The sequence below is a fragment of the Oncorhynchus mykiss genome, chromosome 13 (genome assembly GCF_013265735.2).
Source record: "Oncorhynchus mykiss isolate Arlee chromosome 13, USDA_OmykA_1.1, whole genome shotgun sequence".
Taxonomy (NCBI): Eukaryota; Metazoa; Chordata; class Actinopteri; order Salmoniformes; family Salmonidae; genus Oncorhynchus; species Oncorhynchus mykiss.
In genome coordinates this window covers 57,315,639-57,339,750 of record NC_048577.1, presented here as the reverse complement: position 1 = coordinate 57,339,750, position 24,112 = coordinate 57,315,639, and the positions used below count along the sequence as shown (strand labels likewise).

Below are 24,112 nucleotides of genomic sequence, written 5' to 3'. Positions count from 1 at the left end.
CACGCATTCACAGACAAACTGAAGCCTAATGCGTTCTCTATGGACACTGATGATTTTAACATCCACACGCATTCACAGACAAACTGAAGCCTAATGCGTTCTCTATGGACACTGATGATTTTAACATACACACACAGTCACAGACAAACTGAAGCCTAATGCGTTCTCTATGGACACTGATGATTTTAACATCCACACACATTCACAGACAAACTGAAGCCTAATGCGTTCTCTATGGACACTGATGACAGATGCACTTTATGAGGAAAATCACAGCAACTTCAGGAACTACAACAAAGTGAGAATAGTGTGGAAAAACCATCCCCCTGCCAATAGAGAGTATCTCTACCCACACTGACGGTCGGTCGCCACCGGAGCCACGGGGGACAGAAGTAGTACTGTTCAAACATCACTTTTCCTGTTTTCACACCACAGACGAACATGAGAGGAGGACTACGGACCTACAGATGGAAATTAGCTTCATAGCTAGCTTTAACACATTTACATTGTGAACACTGAAATGTTGATTCGTGTGCACTGTCCCTGTCAAGCTAATTCAATTAAACAATAGATAACTGAGTAAGTAAGTCACCCAGAGAAAGAGAAAGAATCAAGGAGCTGCACAGCTCTGTCCCACTGTCCTGGCTGTCACCCAGATTAGATGACTCTGTGCCGGTCAGTCTCACACACGAAACCCTAGCTACTGGAACTCATTGAGCAGACAGCCAGAGAGAAAGAGAGAGACAGAAAGACAAAGAGACAGACAGACACATGGCAAAGGACAGGTCCTAAAACCCTCTACGCTGTATCTGCAAACTGCAGCTAAGCTAAAGCTTTAAAACCAGAAAATACAGAGAGGAAAAGACCCAGACTCTGGGTGTTTCAATAGATAGTTCAATGAAGAGCTGAAAAGTACTATTCCCCTGTGAGGAGAGTCCAGTTTGGCTGAGTTCCTGTGTCATACCTGAGAATCTGTCCCCCTCCATATCCAGATCACTCCCTCCACAGCCTCATGAAGTGTCTGCTTTCTTCCTCTCTCCTTCTGGACTTCCCCTTTCTCTCCCCCCCTTGCTAGCTCGCTCGCTCGCGCCCTCTCTTCCTCTCTTTTCCTCTCCCCAGTCTTTCCCTCCCTCCCTCCCTCCCTCCCTCTGTCTCTTTCTCTCCCTCTTTCTCTTCCTCTCTCTCTCTGTCTTTTTCTCTCCCCTGTTAGATTTTTCAGTCTGTTCTGCTAATGAATGCGTTCAGAATTACGGCATGCCCATGTGCTGATCATATGGAGCTCTTGTTATTCTTTCTTTTCATTCCCACCCTCCATTCCCCCTCCTCTTCTCTCTCCCTGTCTCACTCTCTCTATCTCTCTCTCTCTCTCCTCTTCTCTCTCCCTGTCTCACTCTCTCTCTCTATCTCTCTCTATCTCTCTCTCTCACTCTATTTCTCTGTTTCTTTCTTTCTTTCCTTCTTTCTCTGCCTTGCCATAAGACTGTAGCAGCATTGTCTCAGAAACCCTGAAGGACCATGTGATGTGAGCTCCTTAGATTTAGTTTAAAATAACCCTCTCCTCTCCATGGCCCCAATAACCAACTGTCTGATAGACCCGTCTGTACAGCAACAGAGACCATAGAGTCTTGGCATGTCTATCTATGCAGAGATAGGATTTGGGTTTTATAAACTGGGTGGTTCGAGCCCTGAATGCTGATTGGCTGACAGCCGTGGTATATTATACCATATACCACAGGTACGACAAAACATTTATTTTTACTGCTCTAATTAAGTTGGTAACCAGTTCATAATAACAATAAGGCACCTCAGGTGTGGTATATGGCCAATATACCACGGCTAAGGTTTGTATCCAGGCACTCCGTGTTGCGTTGTGCTTAATAGCAGCTCTTGGCCTTGCTATATTGGCCATATACCACACCCCCTCAGGCATTATTGCTTAAGTATGCTGTATCACTACTATACAATGGAAAAACTATATAAAACAGTAGCAGGGGAAGTCCCTCCCTCCCTCCCTCCCTCCCTCTCTTTCTCTCTCTCTCTCTGTAAAATGTGCTTGACATCCATCCACCTCTTTGTTCAAGAAACACAGGTGAACCCTAACCTTTGGCACGTCCCTCACACTTGCCTGGGGGTCATTTGGCGTGTGGGTGTGTGTGAGAGGGAGAGGGAGAGATCAAACACACCCAGGCGTTAAAAAAAGCAGATATCAGGCTGCAGTGTTGCACAATGCAACCCTCACCTTCCTAAAGCAACCAGGAGTGTGTGTGTGGGGGGCAGTCAGGGTCACTTCAGCCAGGGCTGTCTAAAGCATTGCGCAACAGGAGAGGACAGTGGACCAGAGTTTGGGTCTAAGTGCCTATCAAAACACAATAGTAATCTGAATCACAGATCAACTAGCAGCTTCACAATGAATGGCTGATATAGTTACTGAACTACATGATCTAGATCACAGGCTGTCCCAAATTGCACCTTGTTTCCTATGTACTAGTGCCCTACTTTTGACCAGGGTCCATAGGTAAAAAGGTGCCATTTGGGACACAGGCTCAGTGAACATAATGGAGTGAGCCATGCTAGTAACACAGTGTGATTGCTTCCTCCCCTATAGAGATCAGTCTCATGACTACTAACTGAAGACAATCACCCAGAGGGCATGGCCATGGACAATACAGCCACTGTCAGAGACACTATTCAAACACTACAGATAGACTTCTACCAGTCCTGTGTGTGTGTGCATTGGTGTGTTTTTGGTTTTACTATCCTTGTGGGGACCAGAAGACCTCACAAGGTTAAACAAGGACATTTTGCCGCTTCCCTCAAGGAAAAAGCTATTTTAGGCTTAGGGGTTAGGTTTAGGGTTAGGGTTACAATTAGGGTTAGGTTAGGGGTTAATAAGAATGTGAATCCTTGTGTGTGTGTGTGTGTGTGTGTGTGTGTGTGTGTGTGTGTGTGTGTGTGTGTGTGTGTGTGTGTGTGTGTGTGTGTGTGTGTGTGTGTGTGTGTGTGTGTGTGCCTGCACATGTGTGTATTCTTAAGGTTACTGTGAAACAGCACTCTCCTCCTAAGGCCCATCTACCTCCTGTCTGCTCATAACTCCGCCCCACCAGGAGAGGCTTTGTGTGGGACATCTCAACCCACCCAGCCCCCTCCCTCACATCCGGGCACAGGGCACACACCCCCTGCCAGCCTCCATAGTCTCCCCCACCCCACCCTGCTCCCCTGCTCTGACACACATGCCCTGCAGAGACAGCATCAGGGGGGTCTGCTGACAGGATGGGTTTCATTCACACCCCTAAGCACCTCCCATAACCCAGTCTGCCTGTCTACCTGTTAGCTCTGCCTGTCTGTCAGTCTGCCTGTCACACACGCACACCTGAGAACTCAAACACACGCAAGCACGCACACACATAAACACACACACACACTGCTAATAATAAAAATTCCTGTGTATATCCCTATAACCCTGTCTGTCAGTGTGTGTATCCTAGCCTGTCTGTTAGCCTGCATAGTACAGTATCTGGCTGCCTCATTGCCTGTCAGATTCCTGTGGCTTGAGTGCACATCCTGCAAGGACATGTGCTCATACACAGGCTGTGTGTGTGTCCCTTTCCCCAACTCGGTGCTCCAGGCGCTACCCCCCCCCCCCCCCCCCCCCCCCCGCCCTCTGAATTGCTGATGCTGCAGAAGCAGTTTGTTCTTCCCACTGAGAGGAGGAGGCCTCAGTGGTGAGCCACAGCCACAGCCTGCAACCTCATGCCAGCGCTTGGCAGTTACCCACACACGTGCACACACACACACATTAACACACACACACATGAACACATACACAAACACACGCACAAACACCCACCTACGCACGCATATGCACACACAGTAGTAGTAGTAAATAGTGAGTGCTCATTTCGATCATTATCTCAATCTATCTCACTGTCATACCCATGCTCTTTCAATCTTTCCCACTGAAACCCAGTGCTCACAGTCAGTATCTAAATAGTATGTGTGAAATGCTTGATATTGTATGTGATGTAAACCGAGAGGTCTACTTTCTTGGGAATCTGAATAGTGACTGGTTTTCATCAAGCTGTCCGCTCAAGAGGAAGCTTCTCAATGTAACCAGTGCCTGTAATCTGGTTCAGGTTATTAATCAACCTACCAGGGTGTTTACAAACACTACAGGAACAAGATCATCCACATGTATCAATCACATTTGAACTAATACTGTAGAACTTTGTACTAAAGCTGTATCCGTACCCATTGGATGCAGTGATCACAATATAGTGGCTATATCCAGGAAATCCAAAGTTCCAAAAACTGGGCCTAAAATATTATATAAGAGATCATACAACAGATTTAGCTGTTACTATTATGTGGTTGTTAAAAATATTTGTTGGTCTGATGTCTTTAATAAGGAGCATCCAGATGCTGCACTTCATACATTTATGAAATTGCTTCTTCTAGTTATTGATAAACATGCACCTGTTAAGAAACTGACTGTTAGAACTGTTAAGGTTCCATGGATTGATGAGGAAAAACTGTATGGTTGAAAGAGATGAGGCTAAAGGAGTGGCTAATAAGTCTGACTTCACATCTGACTGGCTGACTTACTGCACATCTGACTGGCTGACTTACTGCACATCTGACTGGCTGACTTACTGCACATCTGACTGGCTGACTTACTGCACATCTGACTGGCTGACTTACTGCACATCTGACTGGCTGACTTACTGCACATCTGACTGGCTGACTTACTGCACATCTGACTGGCTGACTTACTGCAAATCGAGAAATTATGTGACTAAACACAACAAAAAGAAAAATAAACTGTATTATGAAGCCAGGATCAATGATATAAAGAAACTTTAAATGAAATTATGGGCAGAAAGACAAATTCAACTCCATCATTCATTGAATCAGATGGCTTATTCATCACAAAAGCATTTAATATTGCCAAATATTTTTATGGTTACTTCATTGTCAAAGTGGGCAAACTTAGGCAGAAAATGCCAACAACGAACAGTGAGCCATCGTACACATGCATACAAAAAACAATACTGAAAGAAAAGCATTGTAAGTTTGAATTTTGTAAAGTTAGTGTGGGAGAGGTGGAAAAATGATTGTCATCGATCAATAATGTCAAACCTCTTGGCATTGACAACTTAGATGGAAAGCTACTGAGCTATCTGTCATATCTTTAATCTGAGCCTAGAGTATAGTCTTCAGGCCTGGAGGGAAGACAAAGTCATTCAGCTACCCAAGAGTGGTAAAGCGGCCTTTAATGGTTCTAACAGCAGACCTATCAGGTTTCTGCCAGCTCTTAGCAAACTGTTAGAAAAAAATGGTGTTTGACCAAATACAATGCTATTTCTCTGTAAACAAACTAACAACAGACTTTCAGCATACTTATAGAGAGGGGCACTCAACATGTACTCCACTGACACAAATGACTGATGATTGGTTTAAATAAATTGATAATAAGAAGATTGTGGGAGCTATACTGTTAGATTTCAGTGCAGCCTTCGATATTACTGACCATAACCTGTTGTTGATAAAGCGTTATGTCTTTTCAACCTCTGCGATATTGTGGATTCAGAGCTATCGATCTAATAGAACTCAAAGGGTTTTCTTTAATGGAAGTTTCTCTAATGTCAAACATGTAAAGTGTGGTGTACTGCAGGGCAGCTCTCTGGGTCCTCTACTCTTTTCTATTTTTACCAATGACCTGCCACTGGCATTAAACAAAGCATGTGTGTCCATGTATGCTGATGATTCATCAGCAACCACAGCTAATTAAGTCACTGAAAGTCTTAACAAAGTATTGCAGTCTGTTTTGGAATGGGTGGCCAGTAATAAACTGGTCCTGAACATCTCTAAAACTAAGAGCACTGTATTTAGTACAAATTATTCCCTAAGTTCTAGACCTCGGCTGAATCTGGAAATGAATGGTGTGACTGTTGAAGAAGTTGAGGAGAGTAAATTACTTGGCATTTCCTTAGATTGTAAACTGTCATGATCAAAACATATAGATTCAATGGTTGTAAAGCTGGGGAGAGGTCTGTCTGTAATAAAGAGATGCTGTGATTTTTTGACACCACACTCCAAAAAGAAAGTCCTGCAGGCTCTAGTTTTGTCTTATCTTGATTATTGTCCAGACATGTGGTCAAGTGCTGCAAGGAGAGACCTAGTTAAACTGCAGCTGGACCAGAACAGAGCAGCATGTCTTGCTCTTCATGGTAATCAGAGGGCTGATATAAATACTATACATGCCAGTCTCTCTTGGCTAAGAGTTGAAGACTGACTGCATCACTTATTTTTTAAAGAAACATTAATGTGTTGAAAATCCAGAATTGTTTGCAAAGTCAATTTATACACAACTCTGACACACACACTTACGCCACCAGAAATGCCACCAGTGGTCTTTTCACAGTCCCCAAATCCAGAATAAATTCAATAAAATGTACATTACTGTATAGAGCCATTATTGCATGGAACTCTGTTCCATCTCATATTACTCAAATAAACAGCAAACCTGGTTTCAAAAGACAAATAAAGCAACATCACCTCTGTGTATGTATTGATATGTAGGCTATGCGTGCTTCAAAACCATTTTTTGGTGTAGTTCTGTTCTATTCATGTTCTGTATTATGTCATGTTTCATGTTTTGTGTGGACCCCAGGAAGAGTAGCTGCTGCTTTTGCAACAGCTAATGGGGATCCTAATAAAATACCAAATATCTAAATCTCTCTCCATCTCACCCTCACCGAGTCTGTCTTAATCATCTCTCTCTCCATCTCACCCTCACTGAGTCTGTCTTAATCATCTCTCTCTCCATCTCACCCTCACTGAGTCTGTCTTAATCATCTCTCTCTCCATCTCACCCTCACTGAGTCTGTCTTAATCAACTCTCTCTCCATCTCACCCTCACTGAGTCTGTCTTAATCATCTCTCTCTCCATCTCACCCTCACTGAGTCTGTCTTAATCATCTCTCTCTCCATCTCACCCTCACTGAGTCTGTCTTAATCATCTCTCTCTCCATCTCACCCTCACTGAGTCTGTCTTAATCATCTCTCTCTCCATCTCACCCTCACTGAGTCTGTCTTAATCATCTCTCTCCATCTCACCCTCACTGAGTCTGTCTTAATCATCTCTCTCTCCATCTCACCCTCGCTGAGTCTGTCTTAATCATCTCTCTCTCCTCTCTCAAGGGGAATATTTGTGATTCATTCCTACCTGCTTACTGTAACATATCGGTCCATCTGTGCTACAGTACCTGTTTCGTGGCTCACTTCTCAGAAACCCTGATAAAGTCTGCTTGCTGACGAAATACAGTTTGTTACTTTCACTAAATCCAGTGAAAAGTGTGAAGGGCAGTATACAGTGCCTTGTCAACCCGCACTTCACCAATTCAGCTGTGCATTTTGCTCAGCCCACAACATGAACTCAGTAGCATTAATCAAAGTCCTTGTGTTGAGGCCAACAGATGTATGTAAGTAATAATGCGTGTGCCTGGTGGATTCCTCAGATAGAAACAGTATGACTTACTGGGACTGGTGATGGAAGAAGAACCTTCTCTGTCTGTCCTCCTCAGTCTCCCACTGGTGGACCTGGCAATACCTGTCACCCAGAGGAAGATAGAGAGAGAGGAGGGAGGGCGATCAATAAAGGTCATACATTCTATGTTGCATAATACCATTATAACATAACACTACATATGCCTGCAAGTTAACAACACTAAAACCCACACGGCTGATAAGCTGACAACAGAGAACCCAGTGACAGTCATCACAGATCCTAGGTGACACTGAGCAGCTCTGGAATCACTGGGATGCCTTCTGGCGTTCCACTACAGCTTTCCTTCAATGCTGACCGGGAGAGACCTATTCCATTCCAGATCGATACAGGGTGTGTTCCGTTGTGCTCTGTTCTGATCATTCCTTATTCCAGTCCAGGAGAGTTGAGGTGTGTGTGTGTGTGTGTGTGTGTGTGTGTGTGTGTGGACTGTAAAGTAGATCCTATGTAGACTGTTGGTCTCTCTGTAGAATGAGAGGTCGTCAGAGGTCACAGAGTTCAAAGGTCAACTTGGTCAACCAAGTTGGTAGAGGAGAGGAGTGGTAGAGGAGACGAGTGACAGGAGACGAGAGGGAGAGGGTGCTGAAATTGTTGTGGGACAGATTCAAACCAATGCTGGAGTGGTATACAGTATGTCTTCCAGGGGCAGCAGCTTAGACTGCTAGACCACCCTAGGCAACAGTAAGTATCTATTTCTAAAGAGCTGGTGATGATGTGATGATGGCCACGGAATCATTGTTTGATCTGATTTATAGCTTGGTGATTCAAAGGGGTCACACATGCCACAGGGGCAACCATCGTAAGAGATCAGGGATTTAACCCAGTCAGTACTATTCAGATGAAATGACTCCAACTTGTGGTTACTGAGTCAACTGACCCATCCTGTTCTGGCTCCTCCTTTAATTGAGACACTTCCTTTCTCAGTTCTGTCCTGTATGACATCGTTCACCATCATGACCAAGAGATGTGGATTCCTCTCTGAAGTGTCACCACTGTCTTTAGAGCGACATAGACAGCTGAGGGACAGGAAGGAAGACTAAAGGAGTTCTGACTGTAGGTTACTGAATACTGTGGGAGGAGGTCTAAAGGAGTTCTGACTGTATGTTACTGAATACTGTGGGAGGAGGTCTAAAGGAGTTCTGACTGTAGGTTACTGAATACTGTGGGAGGAAGTCTAAAGGAGTTCTGACTGTATGTTACTGAATACTGTGGGAGGAGGTCTAAAGGAGTTCTGACTGTATGTTACTGAATACTGTGGGAGGAGGTCTAAAGGAGTTCTGACTGTATGTTACTGAATACTGTGGGAGGAGGTCTAAAGGAGTTCTGACTGTATGTTACTGAATACTGTGGGAGGAAGTCTAAAGGGGTTCTGACTGTATGTTACTGAATACTGAGGGAGGAAGTCTAAAGAAGTTCTGACTGTATGTTACTGAATACTGTGGGAGGAGGTCTAAAGGAGTTCTGACTGTATGTTACTGAATACTGTGGGAGGAAGTCTAAAAGAGTTCTGACTGTATGTTACTGAATACTGTGGGAGGAGGTCTAAAGGAGTTCTGACTGTATGTTACTGAATACTGTGGGAGGAAGTCTAAAGGGGTTCTGACTGTATGTTACTGAATACTGTGGGAGGAAGTCTAAAGGAGTTCTGACTGTATGTTACTGAATACTGTGGGAGGAAGTCTAAAGGGGTCTGACTGTATGTTACTGAATACTGTGGGAGGAAGTCTAAAGGAGTTCTGACTGTATGTTACTGAATACTGTGGGAGGAAGTCTAAAGGGGTTCTGACTGTATGTTACTGAATACTGTGGGAGGAAGTCTAAAGGAGTTCTGACTGTATGTTACTGAATACTGTGGGAGGAGGTCTAAAGGAGTTCTGACTGTATGTTACTGAATACTGTGGGAGGAGGTCTAAAGGAGTTCTGACTGTATGTTACTGAATACTGTGGGAGGAAGTCTAAAGGGGTTCTGACTGTATGTTACTGAATACTGTGGGAGGAAGTCTAAAGGGGTTCTGACTGTATGTTACTGAATACTGTGGGAGGAAGTCTAAAGGAGTTCTGACTGTATGTTACTGAATACTGTGGGAGGAGGTCTAAAGGAGTTCTGACTGTATGTTCCTGAATACTGTGGGAGGAAGTCTAAAGGAGTTCTGACTGTATGTTACTGAATACTGTGGGAGGAGGTCTAAAGGAGTTCTGACTGTATGTTACTGAATACTGTGGGAGGAGGAGACTGTGAGACGGGTCTGTGTGTGTGTGTGTGTGTGTGTGTGTGTGTGTGTGTGTGTGTGTGTGTGTGTGTGTGTGTGCGCGTGCGTGTGTGCGTGTGTGCGTGTGTGTGTGTGTGTGTGTATACATGTGGGAGTTATAGGATGCGTAACATGTGAGCTCATCCCTAACAGTGTTACATACAGGTCTCTTTGTTATGTCCTTCTCAATGTCTATGTGTGAGAGAGCAAATCAAAATGAGGAAGAAAACTAACATCCACTGGATCCCACAGACTGCTGTTTGCTCTGGAATTTGTCTCTGTGGCCACAGAAAGCAATGCCTGACTCTCCCAGACTGACCGACATCAGAGAGAAATCAACAGTCCAGTAACTTCAGAGAAACAGCAGCAGCACAGCCAGCCATGCTCTAATTCCTCCTCCAACTGACCAAACAACAGACTGGCCAGAGAGAGGCTACCAGACCAGACTAGCTGAGCCCAGAGCCATTCACTCCTCCTGCCAGAGAGATACAACTAACATTCAGAGAACCAGTGAAGCTACCAGTACCAGACCAGACCAGCTAAACCCAGAGAAAACACCCTCACTCAGCTAAACAGAGCCCGGTAACATTGTACTGAAGCAGGGTTGGATGAGAGCTCGACAGAGCGACTACTCTCCCCTGCCACTAACCAAATGTGCCTCTCCTCCCTGCTCCTCTAGACCACAAATGGCCCAGTCACCATAGCAACAGTAGCAACAGGTCTGTTTTTTTCAGGGACGTGGTGGTAGTGTTGTAACAGGAGGATGAAACTATGCGGCACACACATACACACACACACACACACACACACACACACACACACACACACACACACACACACACACACACACACACACACACACACACACACACACACCTCTGCTAGCTCAGACAACAGATTATTTATTTACTGTAATCCCTCACTTAGACTTAGTTTACTTCCCAAATGGCACCCTATTCCCTACATAGCCATTAGGATCCCGGTCAAAAGTAGTGCACTATAAAGGGAATATGGGTGCCTTTTGGGACGTATCATAGATTGACTCACCATTCACTGTCACTGTAAGTAATGGGGATTAATGATTTAAATTGGGAATTGATCATTGTTTTCTAAACTGTGGCTTGGCAGAGAGCTTTAGACTGGGGCTTTGAATCAAAATGATGTTCAGTCCTGGAGAGGCTATGGTTGTTATAGAACAATGTTCAGTCCTGGAAAGGCTATGGTTGTTATAGAACAATGTTCAGTCCTGGAGAGGCTATGGTTGTTATAGAACAATGTTCAGTCCTGGAGAGGCTATGGTTGTCATAGAACAATGTTCAGTCCTGGAGAGGCTATGGTTGTTATAGAACCATGTTCAGTCCTGGAGAGGCTATGGTTGTCATAGAACAATGTTCAGTCCTGGAGAGGCTATGGTTGTCATAGAACAATGTTCAGTCCTGGAGAAGCTATGGTTTTTATAGAACAATGTTCAGTCCTGGAGAGGCTATGGTTGTTATAGAACAATGTTCAGTCCTGGAGAGGCTATGGTTGTTATAGAACAATGTTCAGTCCTGGAGAGGCTATGGTTTTTATAGAACAATGTTCAGTCCTGGAGAGGCTATGGTTGTCATAGAACAATGTTCAGTCCTGGAGAGGCTATGGTTGTTATAGAACAATGTTCAGTCCTGGAGAGGCTATGGTTGTTATAGAACAATGTTCAGTCCTGGAGAGGCTATGGTTGTCATAGAACAATGTTCAGTCCTGGAGAGGCTATGGTTGTCATAGAACAATGTTCAGTCCTGGAGAGGCTATGGTTGTTATAGAACAATGTTCAGTCCTGGAGAGGCTATGGTTGTCATAGAACAATGTTCAGTCCTGGAGAGGCTATGGTTTTTATAGAACAATGTTCAGTCCTGGAGAGGCTATGGTTGTCATAGAACAATGTTCAGTCCTGGAGAAGCTATGGTTGTCATAGAACAATGTTCAGTCCTGGAGAGGCTATGGTTGTCATAGAACAATGTTCAGTCCTGGAGAGGCTATGGTTGTCATAGAACAATGTTCAGTCCTGGAGAGGCTATGGTTGTTATAGAACAATGTCCAGTCCTGGAGAGGCTATGGTTGTCATAGAACAATGTTCAGTCCTGGAGAGGCTATGGTTGTTATAGAACAATGTTCAGTCCTGGAGAGGCTATGGTTGTCATAGAACAATGTTCAGTCCTGGAGAGGCTATGGTTGTTATAGAACAATGTTCAGTCCTGGAGAGGCTATGGTTGTTATAGAACAATGTTCAGTCCTGGAGAGGCTATGGTTGTCATAGAACAATGTTCAGTCCTGGAGAAGCTATGGTTGTCATAGAACAATGTTCAGTCCTGGAGAGGCTATGGTTGTTATAGAACAATGTTCAGTCCTGGAGAGGCTATGGTTGTTATAGAACAATGTTCAGTCCTGGAGAGGCTATGGTTGTCATAGAACAATGTTCAGTCCTGGAGAGGCTATGGTTGTCATAGAACAATGTTCAGTCCTGGAGAGGCTATGGTTGTTATAGAACAATGTTCAGTCCTGGAGAGGCTATGGTTGTCATAGAACAATGTTCAGTCCTGGAGAGGCTATGGTTGTCATAGAACAATGTTCAGTCCTGGAGAGGCTATGGTTGTCATAGAACAATGTTCAGTCCTGGAGAGGCTATGGTTGTTATAGAACAATGTTCAGTCCTGGAGAGGCTATGGTTGTCATAGAACAATGTTCAGTCCTGGAGAGGCTATGGTTGTCATAGAACAATGTTCAGTCCTGGAGAGGCTATGGTTGTCATAGAACAATGTTCAGTCCTGGAGAGGCTATGGTTTTTATAGAACAATGTTCAGTCCTGGAGAGGCTATGGTTGTCATAGAACAATGTTCAGTCCTGGAGAGGCTATGGTTGTCATAGAACAATGTTCAGTCCTGGAGAGGCTATGGTTGTTATAGAACCATGTTCAGTCCTGGAGAGGCTATGGTTGTCATAGAACAATGTTCAGTCCTGGAGAGGCTATGGTTGTCATAGAACAATGTTCAGTCCTGGAGAGGCTATGGTTGTTATAGAACAATGTTCAGTCCTGGAGAGGCTATGGTTGTCATAGAACAATGTTCAGTCCTGGAGAAGCTATGGTTGTCATAGAACAATGTTCAGTCCTGGAGAGGCTATGGTTGTCATAGAACAATGTTCAGTCCTGGAGAGGCTATGGTTGTCATAGAACAATGTTCAGTCCTGGAGAGGCTATGGTTGTCATAGAACAATGTTCAGTCCTGGAGAGGCTATGGTTGTCATAGAACAATGTTCAGTCCTGGAGAGGCTATGGTTTTTATAGAACAATGTTCAGTCCTGGAGAGGCTATGGTTGTCATAGAACAATGTTCAGTCCTGGAGAGGCTATGGTTGTCATAGAACAATGTTCAGTCCTGGAGAGGCTATGGTTGTTATAGAACAATGTTCAGTCCTGGAGAGGCTATGGTTGTCATAGAACAATGTTCAGTCCTGGAGAGGCTATGGTTGTTATAGAACAATGTTCAGTCCTGGAGAGGCTATGGTTGTTATAGAACAATGTTCAGTCCTGGAGAGGCTATGGTTGTCATAGAACAATGTTCAGTCCTGGAGAGGCTATGGTTGTTATAGAACAATGTTCAGTCCTGGAGAGGCTATGGTTGTCATAGAACAATGTTCAGTCCTGGAGAGGCTATGGTTGTCATAGAACAATGTTCAGTCCTGGAGAGGCTATGGTTGTCATAGAACAATGTTCAGTCCTGGAGAGGCTATGGTTGTCATAGAACAATGTTCAGTCCTGGAGAGGCTATGGTTGTTATAGAACAATGTTCAGTCCTGGAGAGGCTATGGTTGTCATAGAACAATGTTCAGTCCTGGAGAGAATATGGTTGTCATAGAACAATGTTCAGTCCTGGAGAGGCTATGGTTGTTATAGAACAATGTTCAGTCCTGGAGAGGCTATGGTTGTTATAGAACAATGTTCAGTCCTGGAGAGGCTATGGTTGTCATAGAACAATGTTCAGTCCTGGAGAGGCTATGGTTGTTATAGAACAATGTTCAGTCCTGGAGAGGCTATGGTTGTCATAGAACAATGTTCAGTCCTGGAGAGGCTATGGTTGTTATAGAACAATGTTCAGTCCTGGAGAGGCTATGGTTGTTATAGAACAATGTTCAGTCCTGGAGAGGCTATGGTTGTTATAGAACCATGTTCAGTCCTGGAGAGGCTATGGTTGTTATAGAACAATGTTCAGTCCTGGAGAGGCTATGGTTGTTATAGAACAATGTTCAGTCCTGGAGAGGCTATGGTTGTTATAGAACCATGTTCAGTCCTGGAGAGGCTATGGTTGTCATAGAACAATGTTCAGTCCTGGAGAGGCTATGGTTGTTATAGAACAATGTTCAGTCCTGGAGAGGCTATGGTTGTCATAGAACAATGTTCAGTCCTGGAGAGGCTATGGTTGTCATAGAACAATGTTCAGTCCTGGAGAGGCTATGGTTGTTATAGAACAATGTTCAGTCCTGGAGAGGCTATGGTTGTTATAGAACAATGTTCAGTCCTGGAGAGGCTATGGTTGTTATAGAAAAATGTTCAGTCCTGGAGAGGCTATGGTTGTCATAGAACAATGTTCAGTCCTGGAGAGGCTATGGTTGTTATAGAACAATGTTCAGTCCTGGAGAGGCTATGGTTGTTATAGAACAATGTTCAGTCCTGGAGAGGCTATGGTTGTCATAGAACAATGTTCAGTCCTGGAGAGGCTATGGTTGTTATAGAACAATGTTCAGTCCTGGAGAGGCTATGGTTGTCATAGAACAATGTTCAGTCCTGGAGAGGCTATGGTTGTTATAGAACAATGTTCAGTCCTGGAGAGGCTATGGTTGTTATAGAACAATGTTCAGTCCTGGAGAGGCTATGGTTGTCATAGAACAATGTTCAGTCCTGGAGAGGCTATGGTTGTCATAGAACAATGTTCAGTCCTGGAGAAGCTATGGTTGTCATAGAACAATGTTCAGTCCTGGAGAGGCTATGGTTGTTATAGAACAATGTTCAGTCCTGGAGAGGCTATGGTTGTCATAGAACAATGTTCAGTCCTGGAGAGGCTATGGTTGTTATAGAACAATGTTCAGTCCTGGAGAGGCTATGGTTGTCATAGAACAATGTTCAGTCCTGGAGAGGCTATGGTTGTCATAGAACAATGTTCAGTCCTGGAGAGGCTATGGTTGTCATAGAACAATGTTCAGTCCTGGAGAGGCTATGGTTGTTATAGAACAATGTTCAGTCCTGGAGAGGCTATGGTTGTTATAGAACAATGTTCAGTCCTGGAGAGGCTATGGTTGTCATAGAACAATGTTCAGTCCTGGAGAGGCTATGGTTGTTATAGAACAATGTTCAGTCCTGGAGAGGCTATGGTTGTCATAGAACAATGTTCAGTCCTGGAGAGGCTATGGTTGTTATAGAACAATGTTCAGTCCTGGAGAGGCTATGGTTGTTATAGAACAATGTTCAGTCCTGGAGAGGCTATGGTTGTCATAGAACAATGTTCAGTCCTGGAGAGGCTATGGTTGTTATAGAACCATGTTCAGTCCTGGAGAGGCTATGGTTGTCATAGAACAATGTTCAGTCCTGGAGAGGCTATGGTTGTTATATAACCATGTTCAGTCCTGGAGAGGCTATGGTTGTCATAGAACAATGTTCAGTCCTGGAGAGGCTATGGTTGTTATAGAACAATGTTCAGTCCTGGAGAGGCTATGGTTGTCATAGAACAATGTTCAGTCCTGGAGAGGCTATGGTTGTCATAGAACAATGTTCAGTCCTGGAGAGGCTATGGTTGTTATAGAACAATGTTCAGTCCTGGAGAGGCTATGGTTGTTATAGAACAATGTTCAATCCTGGAGAGGCTATGGTTGTTATAGAACAATGTTCAGTCCTGGAGAGGCTATGGTTGTTATAGAACAATGTTCAGTCCTGGAGAGGCTATGGTTGTCATAGAACAATGTTCAGTCCTGGAGAGGCTATGGTTGTTATAGAACAATGTTCAGTCCTGGAGAGGCTATGGTTTTTATAGAACAATGTTCAGTCCTGGAGAGGCTATGGTTGTCATAGAACAATGTTCAGTCCTGGAGAGGCTATGGTTGTCATAGAACAATGTTCAGTCCTGGAGAGGCTATGGTTGTTATAGAACAATGTTCAGTCCTGGAGAGGCTATGGTTGTCATAGAACAATGTTCAGTCCTGGAGAGGCTATGGTTGTTATAGAACAATGTTCAGTCCTGGAGAGGCTATGGTTGTTATAGAACAATGTTCAGTCCTGGAGAGGCTATGGTTGTCATAGAACAATGTTCAGTCCTGGAGAGGCTATGGTTGTTATAGAACCATGTTCAGTCCTGGAGAGGCTATGGTTGTTATAGAACAATGTTCAGTCCTGGAGAGGCTATGGTTGTTATAGAACAATGTTCAGTCCTGGAGAGGCTATGGTTGTTATAGAACAATGTTCAGTCCTGGAGAGGCTATGGTTGTTATAGAACAATGTTCAGTCCTGGAGAGGCTATGGTTGTTATAGAACAATGTTCAGTCCTGGAGAGGCTATGGTTGTCATAGAACAATGTTCAGTCCTGGAGAGGCTATGGTTGTCATAGAACAATGTTCAGTCCTGGAGAGGCTATGGTTGTTATAGAACAATGTTCAGTCCTGGAGAGGCTATGGTTGTCATAGAACAATGTTCAGTCCTGGAGAGGCTATGGTTGTTATAGAACAATGTTCAGTCCTGGAGAGGCTATGGTTGTTATAGAACAATGTTCAGTCCTGGAGAGGCTATGGTTGTCATAGAACAATGTTCAGTCCTGGAGAGGCTATGGTTGTCATAGAACAATGTTCAGTCCTGGAGAGGCTATGGTTGTTATAGAACAATGTTCAGTCCTGGAGAGGCTATGGTTGTCATAGAACAATGTTCAGTCCTGGAGAGGCTATGGTTGTTATAGAACAATGTTCAGTCCTGGAGAGGCTATGGTTGTTATAGAACAATGTTCAGTCCTGGAGAGGCTATGGTTGTTATAGAACCATGTTCAGTCCTGGAGAGGCTATGGTTGTTATAGAACAATGTTCAGTCCTGGAGAGGCTATGGTTGTTATAGAACAATGTTCAGTCCTGGAGAGGCTATGGTTGTCATAGAACAATGTTCAGTCCTGGAGAGGCTATGGTTGTTATAGAACAATGTTCAGTCCTGGAGAGGCTATGGTTGTTATAGAACAATGTTCAGTCCTGGAGAGGCTATGGTTGTTATAGAACCATGTTCAGTCCTGGAGAGGCTATGGTTGTTATAGAACAATGTTCAGTCCTGGAGAGGCTATGGTTGTTATAGAACAATGTTCAGTCCTGGAGAGGCTATGGTTGTTATAGAACAATGTTCAGTCCTGGAGAGGCTATGGTTGTCATAGAACAATGTTCAGTCCTGGAGAGGCTATGGTTGTTATAGAACAATGTTCAGTCCTGGAGAGGCTATGGTTGTCATAGAACAATGTTCAGTCCTGGAGAGGCTATGGTTGTCATAGAACAATGTTCAGTCCTGGAGAGGCTATGGTTGTTATAGAACAATGTTCAGTCCTGGAGAGGCTATGGTTTTTATAGAACAATGTTCAGTCCTGGAGAGGCTATGGTTGTCATAGAACAATGTTCAGTCCTGGAGAGGCTATGGTTGTTATAGAACAATGTTCAGTCCTGGAGAGGCTATGGTTTTTATAGAACAATGTTCAGTCCTGGAGAGGCTATGGTTGTCATAGAACAATGTTCAGTCCTGGAGAGGCTATGGTTGTCATAGAACAATGTTCAGTCCTGGAGAGGCTATGGTTGTCATAGAACAATGTTCAGTCCTGGAGAGGCTATGGTTGTTATAGAACAATGTTCAAACCACCTGAGAATAAGGACATGAACTGAACAGCTGTGAGTCAATGCAGGATGTTGACATGTCAGTAAAGTACACACACCTGACCTGGGACAGGCAGCACATATATTTACAGTTATGAATGATGAGCAAGGCAGAGAAGCAAATCCATGCGTTTACCTTATTCTGTGACTAATGCTGGAGAGCCACAGAGAGCCACAGCTCGTGAAAGGTGAATGGTGAGTAGAGTCTCTAGCACAACAACAGAAAGGCAGGGGAGGTGCTACATAAACACAACATAGCTGACACTGCAGAATCTCAATGGGAAACTAACAGACGCTAACTAGAGACAGCTAAATATGTACTACAACAACAACCAAATAGATAAGACATTAATAAAACATGTGTGCAGTACAAAAACCATCAAATAGATAAATATTGCATCCAAACTCTGTGAGACAGAGTAACACATGTAGGCCTAAGGACTACAAAACAATATACAGCATCAATTTGACATTCAGAATATGTTAAACAGAAAAAAACATGCAACAACCAAACCGATATGGCATAATTTGGCATTTAGTCAATGCTGCCAGTAGCTATAGGAGTCACACTGAGTTTAGGGAGTGGCCAGACAGATCATAGGTACACTGGCAGAGTACAAAAGTGTTTGAGCCAATCATCAACTCCTGTAAAGCCTGAATGGAAAATAAAAGTGTGAGCAACCCCAGAGCGGAACCCACAGTGTTGTCGGAACAAAGGAGATGTGTGTGTGAGAGAGTGTGTGTTGTTGAAAAGCCCGGGACAAGACTGAACAGGTGAGTGGAGCGCTACAGGGCCCTCTACAGCTCCACACACAAAACAACCACACAGAAAGACAGGTGTGGCCTTCTCCACAACCACACACAGAGACAGCTGTGGCCTTCTCCACAACCACACACAGAGACAGCTGTGGCCTTCTCCACAACCACACAGAGAGGCAGGTGTGGCCTTCTCCACAACCACACACAGAGACAGCTGTGGCCTTCTCCACAACCACACAGAGAGACAGGTGTGGCCTTCTCCACAACCACACAGAGAGACAGCTGTGGCCTTCTCCACAACCACACAGAGAGACAGGTGTGGCCTTCTCCACAACTCTACTCAGAGACAGGTGTGGCCTTCTCCACAACCACACAGAGAGGCAGGTGTGGCCTTCTCCACAACAACACACAGAGACAGCAGTGGCCTTCTCCACAACCACACACAGAGACAGCTGTGGCCTTCTCCACAACCACACAGAGAGACAGGTGTGGCCTTCTCTACAACCACACACAGAGACAGCTGTGGCCTTCTCCACAACTCTACTCAGAGACAGGTGTGGCCTTCTCCACAACCACACAGAGAGACAGCTGTGGCCTTCTCCACAACTCTACTCAGAGACAGGTGTGGCCTTCTCCACAACCACACAGAGAGACAGCTGTGGCCTTCTCCACAACCACACAGAGAGACAGGTGTGGCCTTCTCTACAACCACACACAGAGACAGCTGTGGCCTTCTCCACAACCACACAGAGAGACAGGTGTGGCCTTCTCTACAACCACACACAGAGACAGCTGTGGCCTTCTCCACAACTCTACTCAGAGACAGGTGTGGCCTTCTCCACAACCACACAGCGAGACAGCTGTGGCCTTCTCCACAACTCTACTCAGAGACAGGTGTGGCCTTCTCCACAACCACACAGAGAGACAGCTGTGGCCTTCTCCACAACCACACAGAGAGACAGGTGTGGCCTTCTCTACAACCACACACAGAGACAGCTGTGTCCTTCTCCACAACTCTACTCAGAGACAGGTGTGGCCTTCTCCACAACCACACAGAGAGGCAGGTGTGGCCTTCTCTACAACCACACAGAGAGACAGGTGTGGCCTTCTCCACAACCACACAGAGAGACAGCTGTGGCCTTCTCCACAACTCTACTCAGAGACAGGTGTGGCCTTCTCCACAACCACACAGAGAGACAGCTGTGGCCTTCTCCACAACCACACAGAGAGACAGGTGTGGCCTTCTCTACAACCACACACAGAGACAGCTGTGTCCTTCTCCACAACTCTACTCAGAGACAGGTGTGGCCTTCTCCACAACCACACAGAGAGGCAGGTGTGGCCTTCTCTACAACCACACAGAGAGACAGGTGTGGCCTTCTCCACAACCACACAGATAGACAGGTGTGGCCTTCTCCACAACTCTACTCAGAGACAGGTGTGGCCTTCTCCACAACTCTACTCAGAGACAGGTGTGGCCTTCTCCACAACTCTACTCAGAGACAGGTGTGGCCTTCTCCACAACTCTACTCAGAGACAGGTGTGGCCTTCTCCACAACTCTACTCAGAGACAGGTGTGGCCTTCTCCACAACTCTACTCAGAGACAGGTGTGGCCTTCTCCACAACTCTACTCAGAGACCGGTGTGGCCTTCTCCACAACTCTACTCAGAGACAGGTGTGGCCTTCTCCACAACTCTACTCAGAGACAGGTGTGGCCTTCTCCACAACTCTACTCAGAGACAGGTGTGGCCTCATACAGGTGTCATGTGAATCTCCTCACACAAAGCTAGAATGGCCCTTTTAACTCTGAGGGACTGCTACAAATCAGTTATAATATGTCAGGTTTATGATGGTGGTATGTAGGTTTCATGGTGGTAAATAGCCCTGTCACATGGCTGTTGACTCCCTCTTAGACGTCACATAGGATTCAACAGCCATGTATCAGGGCTAGGTGGTCAAATTTAACACACAAATACCACACACTGTTTCACAACAGCTTAACCACATGTTTTCCCCTGACGGTTATACAGGTGAAGTATTTTCATGTTTTCATATGAACAATAAAGCTTCCTTTGGTGCTTCCCCAGTCCTTTGTTATTAGTGAACTGAAGTGTCTGAACCGCCGTGCTTCAGAACAATCAGTGTGTCATGTAGTGTGATTGAGTGATCTGACCGGTCAAGTGCAGGCCTCGGCAAACATGTGAAATGATGAGTTATTGGTTCTAGAGGACTGAGGAGAGAATACAAGAGGATTGGGGGGAGAGGGCCGTCTCCTGCACTTTAAACCCTGTGACCCTGTAGTACACGCTCACACTAGTGCGTGTGCACACAAGCACACACATACAAACACACACACACAAACACACACACACACCTCAATGGTCCTTGATCCTTCTTGACTATATTTGTAAAGGAGGCTAGTCACTGTTTGAGCAGGAGGGCAGAGTTGAGCACGATCCATCCCCCTTCCCCATCCCCCTCCATCCTCCCTTCCTTCTCCCCCCAACCCTTCCTCTCCCCAACTCATCCATCTGACCCATTGTGTTTTTATGGCCCTCATTACACATGTTCAGAGTATGCTGCAAACACCACGCAGAGTTTACACAGTTTCACAACTGGCCTGTGAAACAGAGGCTGGGAATGGACAACCAGGGGGGAATTGACTGGAGAGATGGTAATTTTTCATGTGTTTTCACAGCCCACAGAGCCCAGATAAGGTCTTTACCTGGAAGTCTCCTACCTTGAGTAATGACTTCACAGAATGGTACTGACCGTGAGTAGACTGTGTACTGTACTGTGAATAGTACTGTGAATAGTACTTACCGTGAGTAGACTGTGAAGAGTACTGTGAATAGTACTCTGAATAGTACTATGAATAGTACTGTGACTAGTACTGACCGTGAATAGACTGTGAACAGTACTGTGAATAGTACTGACCGTGAGTAGACTGTGAACAGTACTGTGAATAGTACTGACCGTGAGTAGACTGTGAACAGTACTGTGAATAGTACTTACCGTGAGTAGACTGTGAACTGTACTGTGAATAGTACTGACCGTGAGTAGACTGTGAACAGTACTGTGAATAGTACTGACCGTGAGTAGACTGTGAACTGTACTGTGAATAGTATTGACCGTGAGTAGACTGTGAACAGTACTGTGAATAGTACTGACCGTGAGTAGACTGTGAACAGTACTGTGAATAGTATTGACCGTGAGTAGACTGTGAACAGTACTGTGAATAGTATTGGCCGTGAGTAGACTGTGAACAGTACTGTGAATAGTACTGACCGTGAGTAGACTGTGAACAGTACTGTGAATAGTATTGACCGTGAGTAGACTATGAACTGTACTGTGAATAGTACTGACCGTGAGTAGACTGTGAACAGTACTGTGAATAGTAGTGACCGTGAGTAGACTGTGAACTGTACTGTGAATAGTACTGACCGTGACCCTGGACCGCACCAGGCACAGATTAATTTCTAAATGGCAATAAGACCGGTGAGCACTGGTAAAGCTCATGCTGTTAAAGGTACATTCCACTTCACAATCTACATTTGTCAGATGTTTTCATAACCCAAAATTGGTGTTCTGTCGGGATAAATTGACATCCAGGCTTTCTGTTGTGTAGATTGAGCTACATGCCACAATCTAAAATGAATGGAAAAGATAAGCCCCTTGTAGGTCTAGTTTCCTGGTTTGTGGTGCTCATACTTTCCATTCATTTGGTGTTGAGGCATATACAGTAGTTGGGTCGACACAGTCGTTGGCATGGGATGTGGACGCATCTGGACATTAGAAAACATCAAACAAACTTTTAATGCCCCTTTTAACTTGAAAACCGGTTTTATGAAAACTGAAAAATGTAACACAAGCCTTTCTCTCACTCATCAAAACTCACCCAGGAGTTTATCACCACTACTGACACAGGTGTGTTTAGTCACGATAAACTATCACAATCACACCAAAAACAGTAAATAACATATCAGTTAAGCAACCTGATGGAAACAGATTTTTAAAGCCAGTTTTTATGATCTCAATAGGGAAACAGCCTGGAAGTAAGAGCAGTGAATAAAACAATGGCTTGTAGTGTAACAGATATGGATCGGCCTTCCATCTTGGCAGGTAGAGTAGAGATCAGTAACTAAAATTAACTCAGACTGTGTCCCTAATGGCACCATATTCTCTATGTAGTACACTACTTTTAACCAGGGCCATAGGGCTCTGCACTATTATAGGGAATAGGGTGCTATTTGGGACCCAACCTCAGATAAAAAAGTCCATTGAGTTTCTGGGTTTGAAATTCTCTCTGGAACACTTGGTTCCTAGCCTGGAATCCGTGCTGATATGAGAAAATAAATAGCCTTGCTATAGAGAAAGGTCACCGTAGGCAGACCTGGCTCTCAAGAGAAGACAGGCTATGTGCACACTGCCCACAAAATGAGGTGGAAATTGAGCTGCACATCCTAACCTCCTGCCAAATGTACGACCATATTAGAGACACATATTTCCCTCAGATTACACAGACCCACAAAGAATTCGAAAACATATCCAAATTTGATAAACTCCCATATCTATTGGGTGAAATACCACTGTGTGCCATCACAGCAGCAAGATTTGTGATCTGTTGCCACAAGAAAAGGACAACCAGTGAAGAACAAACACCATACAACCCATATTCATTTATTTTCCCTTTAGTACTTTAACTATTTGCACATCGCTACAACACCGTAATATAGACATAATATGACATTTATTTTCCCTTTAGTACTTTAACTATTTGCACATCGCTACAACACCGTAATATAGACATAATATGACATTTATTTTCCCTTTAGTACTTTAACTATTTGCACATCGCTACAACACCGTAATATAGACATAATATGACATTTATTTTCCCTTTAGTACTTTAACTATTTGCACATCGCTACAACACCGTAATATAGACATAATATGACATTTATTTTCCCTTTAGTACTTTAACTATTTGCACATCGCTACAACACCGTAATATAGACATAATATGACATTTATTTTCCCTTTAGTACTTTAACTATTTGCACATCGCTACAACACCGTAATATAGACATAATATGACATTTATTTTCCCTTTAGTACTTTAACTATTTGCACATCGCTACAACACCGTAATATAGACATAATATGACATTTATTTTCCCTTTAGTACTTTAACTATTTGCACATCGCTACAACACCGTAATATAGACATAATATGACATTTATTTTCCCTTTAGTACTTTAACTTTTTGCACATCGCTACAACACCGTAATATAGACATAATATGACATTTATTTTCCCTTTAGTACTTTAACTTTTTGCACATCGCTACAACACCGTAATATAGACATAATATGACATTTATTTTCCCTTTAGTACTTTAACTTTTTGCACATCGCTACAACACCGTAATATAGACATAATATGACATTTATTTTCCCTTTAGTACTTTAACTATTTGCACATCGCTACAACACCGTAATATAGACATAATATGACATTTATTTTCCCTTTAGTACTTTAACTATTTGCACATCGCTACAACACCGTAATATAGACATAATATGACATTTATTTTCCCTTTAGTACTTTAACTATTTGCACATC

The 24,112-nt window shown here is 44.0% G+C and overlaps 1 protein-coding gene across 2 annotated transcripts in view; it reads right to left on the bottom strand.

Annotated features, from left to right (window-relative positions):
- LOC110516540 (septin-9) overlaps nucleotides 1-24,112 on the bottom strand; it is a 156,017-nt gene that overhangs the window by 119,711 nt on the left and 12,194 nt on the right. Inside the window, exon 2 of one of the 2 annotated variants that reach the window (XM_036941638.1) lies at nucleotides 7,538-7,609. In XM_036941638.1, the coding sequence (XP_036797533.1) occupies nucleotides 7,538-7,609 (72 nt within the window). Of the gene's footprint in view, nucleotides 1-964; nucleotides 1,097-7,537; nucleotides 7,610-24,112 lie in introns of those variants that run through there. The other variant, XM_036941643.1, reaches the window with a different exon arrangement.